Here is a 7,674-nt window from a genome sequence, read left to right on the forward strand (position 1 = left end):
GTGGACGCTGTTTCCTCCGCTGTTTGTTCCGGCTGGATCTCGGATCGCGCTCAGTTAGCCGCTGCCTCGGCTCACCGGAGGAGTTTTACCGCTTGGCGAAAGGCAGCGTGGTGAGAGTGGTTTTAGTTCCACAGAGACAATAGCAGTGTTAGCAGTGGATTTAAAGCATCGTCCCGGAAAACGTGTTGACGTTCAGTAGCAGCACTCGTTTAAGCAACTCATTTACAACAAGAACAGGAAAGTGCAGGACCTGGATCCTCTGAGAGACCTGCAGGCAGCCCTGGCCGAGCTTGCACTCAGTGTACGTCACCTCTAGAGTGTGAGGCAGCCCTGGTCCCGCTGACAAACTGCGCTGCACTGAGTCTGGCTGCCCCCTGCGTTCCTGAGAATGCATCTGGAGCAATGGACACAAGACTCTAATCACCATTCACCACAGTACAGAAAAGATGCATAGCACAGAAGTTATCTTGGAAAAGAGTGATGAAAATTGGAGAATATCACTAGTGAGACATTTGGTTTGGGTGATCATCAACTGACACAGGAATTCTAGACACAATGTTGCACTTATTGTCATTTTTGTGAGTTATGTCGTATTATTCTTATTGTTGAATATAGTTCCATATGTTAGAGTGTGTATACTAGCTAGACATGTACTGCTGTGGCACAGACCTCTTCATCTATAATATTGTTTTATCATGTTCAAAACAATCTTTAAGAAACACATTATTTAAGTAATCTGATTAAGAATTTCCATCAACTTAAGATTGGAGCATGTTACATTTTTGTTTATAGACACAGAGGCAAAAGGTGACCAAACTGCCAATTTGTCAGTTCCCAGGAACTGCTGTTGTCTAAACAAGACCAAACAAGTGGGACAACATTTTTATTATTGAGCTTTCAAAGAAAGTTACTAGCCTGAAGTGAAGATAAAAAGCTACTATGACTAAAGCCCCTTTCTTGTGACATTTTAAACTGTGGTCCAAAGTGAGACTCTGAGTTCATCTCAGGGGCTGCACCACAGGGGCTGTGATCAGCACCTTCCCCTGAGTAAGGCCTCTCAGGGCCAGAAAACACTCCAGCTTGCCAAATTTGGAGGACAAGCTCCAAACAACAATGATGATTTCTGAGCTCACACACCACTCCTCAAAGTTCAGCCTTGAGCCCACTGAAAAGATGCAAAAGCATACAAAGTAACTACTGCACTAAATTCAAAGAGATTTTTTCACAAGTATACCTTGAGCAAAACTCCTTATGTTTGTGTGTATACAAGTATGAAAATGATAAAGCAAATATACAAAGAAAATTGTTCTAGCTTGGTATTTTAGAGTTAAGCTTGCAAGCAAGTTATAGAAAATTTTATATTCTGTTCTATTTCTATAGTAAATTCTATCCATTGCTAAATAGCATAAGTTAAATTATCTATTAAGTACCATTAAAGTTAAATTCTGTTAAAGTTAAGTTTTGTTAAAATTATGTTCTGTTAAGTTTAACTGCAGTTAAAATAATTTCTGTTAAGTTTAAGTGTTATTAAGTTTAATTTTAAGTTCTGTTAAGTTTAAATTATATCAGGTTTAAGTTATGTAAAATTTAAGATCAGTTAAGTTTTGTTAACATTAAGTTTTGTTAAAGTTAAGTTCTTAAGTTATGTCCTGTTAAGTTTAAGTGCAGTTAAATTCATTTCTGTTAAGTTTAAGTAATATTAAGTTTAAGTGATAAACTCTGTTAAGTTTAAATTATATTAGGTTTAAATTATGTAGAATTTAAAGTCGGTTGAGTTCATTTAAAATTAAGTTTTGTTAAAGTTAATGTCTGTTAAACTTAAGTTCTGCAAAAGTTAAGTTCTGTTAAATTTCTATTAAGTTGAAGTGATGCTAGAGTTAAGTTTTGTTAAAGTTAAGTGATGTTACATGTAAATTCTATTGATTTGAAGTTCTGTTAAAGCTGGCATTATAGTAGACATTATAGTTTTGTTACTGAGAAAGAGAAAGCATAATTCTGAAAGAATGTAAACACAGGGGCAGGACTGACATGCACAGAATAACCAATGTGGGGCTTAAGTTACAGAATATGCATTAGCTTATTAATTACTGTATAAAAGTCTGATGCTGTAATCAATAAAGAGGAAGCTTGCTGATGTCTCTCATACTGAGAGCTCAAGTTTTTCCCCCACCGGACAAATGGCCGAAACACAACAAGGTTATTTACAGAACTTCCCACATCCTACACAACATGCAGATTACCTTTCCAATTTCAGAAGCCCAGGAAATGGAAATCTGGTTTGGCACTGCTGATGACAACCTAACTAGAGATGTTATATTTAAGGGGCGACCAGGTCGCTTCTGTTCAATTCCATTTTTTGGTGGTGGAGCATATCCCTATAGGAAGAAAGGACAATTAACGTGTTACCAAGTCTCCCTGCTGCACTCTGAAACCTTCTGACAGAGACTTGTAAGTTTTAAACAGATCTTAGGGAAGCAGGTAAACCTAGAGGATCTCTAGGCTGGAGACCAAATCCAACACAATCTGAAAAATAACAATCTTTGACAGTATAACACTATAAGTCAACCACAATTATAAGGCATTTTTTGTTTTAAGAGGTTTTATAGAAATGCTGAAAAGGTGAAAGAACACAGCTTGGGTCCAGGTAAGTTCACTGAAAAAACAAAAAGTAATATTGATGCTTTGTTTGTTCCCACATACACACACATTGAAAGAGAGTGGAACATCACAAGGATACAGCCTTAGTGACAAACACAGCAAATCATGAAGAGTTAACTCAGTGTTTCACACCCAGAAAACACTTCAATGATTCTATGTAAAAAACAAGTCTTGTTCCAAGAGCTCCACATCTCCTTGGTGCCTGCTTTGCCTTGCATCAACTATACCTGGCCCAGTTAGTTACGAGTTGTCATCTGTCCTCTGCCAAGGTCCCTAAAGAAGGGCTGTACATGGAATATCAGCTGTATTTAAGAGATCATAGAATCATAGAATGGTTTGTGTTGGAAGCAACCTTAAAGATCATATAGTTTCAACCCCCTCACTATGGGCAGGGAATAATAGGCTTTGCTGTTGTCTGCAGAAACAAAATAAACTAGATATTGTTTGCTCAGTTTTGATGAAAAAATTCATAACCTGGACAAATTTTCTCTGTAGTTTTATTTCGTAAATGATGTTTACAAATTGAATCAGGAGTCATCCGGTTCCCTTTTGCTTCTAGGCAAGCACATAATCTCCGGTGTATCATGAGCAGAAAAGTACTTGTGCTGTCTGAAGGAGCACACGGCCTAACTGCATCTTATTCATCTCACCCTGCATCTGTCATGATGAAAGCAAGCCTGTCTGCAACAGGAACTGAGAATCTCTGTTCTGAGTTCATACAGACAGCCTGTAGTCCACTCATTTCAAAAACTCATCCTGCACTGGAAAAATGCCAATAAAAGATTGCAGCTCTATGTCTTACACAGAACTGACCACCAGATTTTATTTACTTCAAGACAGTATTGTTCTATACAAGAAACTCCCAGAAAGGATATGCTGTAAAAACATTCACATGTATATATTTTTTTACCCAGAGAAACACACACATTCACAGCCTATTGCTTGGGAAAAGAGTTACTGTGAAAGACCCTAAGTCTGAAAATAAAACCCAGAAATAAAGACCCTCTTCCACTGTCCTAGGGTGACTTTATGATGCTTGTATCCCCAATCATCTGTTTTGCTTATGCTGGATATTGAGTTCTGTGCTTTTAAGACTAGACCTGAGAGTGAAGAGAGGGGGAAGCGGTGGCACGCAGTTTGTCTGTAGAAGCTTCACTTTACTCCCCCGGAATTCCTTTTCTCACTGTGCTGCCGAACTTGGACAGCGAGAGAGTGATAAGACTCTCAGTGCTCTCTCAGAGTTCTTGGCTTTTGCAGAGAGAGAGGGAGAAACAGGGAGTTTTTCTTTGTTTTTTCACTGGTTTTCCTCATAAGCTACAGCAAGGAAATTTTTCCCAAGACTGTGTCTTTTTTCCTGGAACTGTTGATATGGGAAACACATATGCTTATGAAAACACAGAATTTTAGAGGCATATAATATACTTAGGCAGGTGGTGGGGAAAAGAGAAAATGTTTAGCAAGCAGATACAGCTTGTACCCAGGACACATAGGAATGTAACTTGCTAGATAGAGACAACTTGTAACAGAATACATAAGAATTTAGTTACTAGGTAAAGGCCATAAAGATTTAAAAAACCCCAACGCTCAGTAAAGCAAGACTCAGGTATTGTTGAAACCCATAAAGCAGAACCTTTTGCTTAAGGAGCCAGCAAGAACCAGGCTCCTGGTTTTGGCCAGGACAAACCTACCAGAGAAAAAGCCAAACTTCCACTGCACCTGCCCAGAAGAAAGGGTCAAGCAGCGAACATCAAAGAAGATGATGTTACTTCATCAAAGACGCCCACCCACGACCACCCGGAGGCATGGCACCACCAAAGATTCTGGGCAGGAAATGGGCAGGCAGGGAGGTGTGGGCTTGGGGGATCAATGTGTATTTAAACCTGAAATCTGTCTCAACAGGCAGGCATGTCTTTGGTGGAAATATCTCCCATGTGTCCCAGCTGGAATAAAACATACCTGCTTTACAATTTTAATTGTAAAGTCCTTATTCCGCAAATCACTGTTTCAATCTGCTCTGGACTGAAAACCCAGAATAACACTGGGAGCTAACACCTGTGGCCCACTGGGGGCCCAGGATGCTGCATTCCAGCACCGGAGGACTCTCTCTGAACTACAGAAGGATTTTCTGAATTTGCCATCTCTTCAGAACAGTGAGAGGTTTTATTGTTTAATACTATTCCTTTTTCATGCTTGTGAATACTTTGCTTGCTAAATAAACAGTTTTTCCACTTTTCTCCAAGGATATTATTCTCCTGAACCAGTTGGGAGAGAGGGCCGCTGAAATCTACTTTTTAGAGGAGACTCCTTCGGAAGTTTCCTCCCAAAATTTGCCCTAAACCAGGACATCCACTAACTAGACAAGTATACCATAGGATAATCACAGCCTTTTATTGTTCTTACCCCAGATGAGTGACCCAGTAGCTACTAGGGACCTTACCATGTGCACTTCATCACAGAACATAGAGGCAGCAGATTGAAGGAAACTACTGATAATTTCACATTTAAAAGAATAAACGATTTGCCTTTTGTTTAATCAGACATAAGAACTGCTGCCATTTATAGGGTATATATCCCCATTGCTTTGGTGTAGTAGGCCTTTCTCTACTATGGTGACATTATCAGCTTATGTGGACAAACACACCATTCCTGCAATATTCAGGAGAGTATTTCCCCCCATACTGTACCAGCCACAGTAACCCTGCTGGCCTCCAACCTAAAAATGAAAACACCTTGCTTTCAAGAGAGAAAGAGTGCAAGTTCTCTTGTATTTCTCATATTTCTCAACTTTTTTCTTTTTTTTTTTTTTTTTTTTTATTTTAGAGAGAGACTCTGCAGTGCACATGCTTCATTTCAGTCAAGCTTTTGATGTTTTCTTCCACAATGACCTTGAGAACAGATTCAATCTTGTACTCCTAGAACAACTTAAAATCTTCCCTTCCTGGCCTTCCAGGAGTTAAGAACACTCTGCTTGCCTATCTCAACCAGCATGGTCTAGCACTGTTTAGTTAGGCTGCCAAATCTAGTGGCTAGCAAGTCCCAACATTATTTGTTTCTTTAAGTCTTCCACACTTGTTTCAAGAACCTTATTAGTCAAAGCAGGTATTACCTGCAATAGCCAGAAAAATCTATCAACAGAAAACATGATTGCTCTTTATATCTGGCTATTTCCAGCCTTCCCTGACATATTTGATTTTGGCCTTTGAAAGAGACCTGCAGTGGTTTATGGAGGTTCCCTAAGAAAAGCAAATTACTTTTTGAACTTTTACATTCTGTCTTGCCTACAAAATCATCAACAGGAGAACCACCTGCTGTAGTACATTGTAGCATCCCATGAACTCTCTCTCCTCAGCCAATTCCCAAGCACATTGCCCTGGAAAGATCATAGAATTCATTCCTCCTGTGGGAAAAGACAGAACTCTCCCATGGACCTCTCTCTCACTGATCCCTATATTTTGCAACCTACCCTGGTTTCTCCTTTCTCTGTTTCCTCATTGGTTGGGTACCCCTGGTGGCTGCCCCCTCTCCCCTGGAGACCAATCCCCTTTGCCCTGCCCTTAGCTCCGCCCTCTCATCCCTTCCCATTCTTAAACTGTTCAGAGCACATGCTCTTCCTCTTTGGCCTGGGTTTCCTTCAGCCTCCATGTAATAAACCTCTGCTGGAACATATCCTCAAAAGAGCCTTCTGCCTCTCTCGCTGAGCCAGCTGTGGTGAGTACTGTGTGTGGATCTGACTGTGTTGCTTGAATGTTAACCCAACCTGCTTTTCTACAGGAGAGGTTTGTTGGGAACATATAATAGGCAGCAGCACTCACCATCCAACTCTTGTATTTTTAGTTCATCATGTATAAAAACCTTGTTACTTACCAAGATAGCAGCATGCAAGACTCTACATTTACTCCTTTTAAGTCAGAACCAACACTATAAAAGGAGGACACAGATACTTGTATGAATACAAGGAAATACCATGTTAACATGAGTTGGCGCAACCTGAATCAGTACTGGTACACTGGCAGCATTTTTCTAAAGTTTCTGGTGAGGACTGCAGACAAGGAAACAACCAAGAATAATTTACAGACATCTGCAGAGGCATGAACTTCTGTACTAGGGAAAGGCAGAACAGTACTCGCTTAAGAACTGTGCAAATTGGCAATAGAGGCTGGCATCACTGATTAATTATTTAACACCGACACTACTGAGTTGGACAATAGTGGTCTTTGAGACAAAGAAGTTATCTTGCATTTCCTGCAACAGAAAGGAACCACCAGAGGGATACAGACAGTGACAAAAATCAACAGAAAATGTTGGCAGAAGCACTTGGACTGAGATTGCATTTGTCATTCAGCTCATACAGAAGGAGAGGAAAGGAAGTTGCCAAGGCAATAATTTATTCACTTTCTCGCCTAAAGTTCAGATGAACAAATTAAAGAACCCTGATGTGCAGGAAGAACCTACAGGATTTAGATCTAAAACGCAAAGCAATAATCCAAGATTATAAACAATTTTTGCTAACACTGTGACATATGTTATGTACAAAATGAAGAGCATAAGACAGCATAGCAGGGCATAAACTATATTAACAAGACAAGGCATCAGCAGACATTGATGTCCATAAGATAATATCAGACTGTTGAAGATTGCATGCAAGATGTTTTCCATTACCATCTGTATGGCTGATTACCTTGTCAAGTGAGCAGTTTGCCTTATCTCTCTCTTTGAATGACCACATTCACACCTTCCTCGGGAGGGGACCTCCGCTGATAACAAACTATTGAATATCGGTGCATGACTGATAAGAACTATAACATCCCATTGTGAAATGCTCCGCCCAGAAAGAAGAGCCAAGCACTGCTACCCCATATACTCCAAGATTCTGAAATTGCAGTTTCAGTTTATTTCTCCACGAGATTCCCCAGAAGAACAGCAACTACCTTTTCCTCCTAGATCTTCAGAAGAAGACTACATCCTTCTCTACAGAACCCCCTTGCTCCAACAGAACCACACCTGATACTTCAGAAG

General features: G+C 40.0%; 1 protein-coding gene across 2 annotated transcripts in view; it reads right to left on the reverse strand.

Moving 5' to 3' along the window:
* LOC102034602 (E3 SUMO-protein ligase PIAS2-like) overlaps nt 1-7,674 on the reverse strand; it is a 34,998-nt gene that overhangs the window by 15,098 nt on the left and 12,226 nt on the right. For both annotated transcript variants that reach the window (XM_005431180.2, XM_014311419.2), the window contains exon 5: nt 2,241-2,375. In XM_005431180.2, coding sequence (XP_005431237.1) covers nt 2,241-2,375 — 135 coding nt within the window. The remainder of the gene's footprint in view (nt 1-2,240; nt 2,376-7,674) is intronic.

The sequence above is a fragment of the Geospiza fortis genome, unplaced genomic scaffold (genome assembly GCF_000277835.1).
Source record: "Geospiza fortis unplaced genomic scaffold, GeoFor_1.0 scaffold205, whole genome shotgun sequence".
NCBI lineage: Eukaryota > Metazoa > Chordata > Aves > Passeriformes > Thraupidae > Geospiza > Geospiza fortis.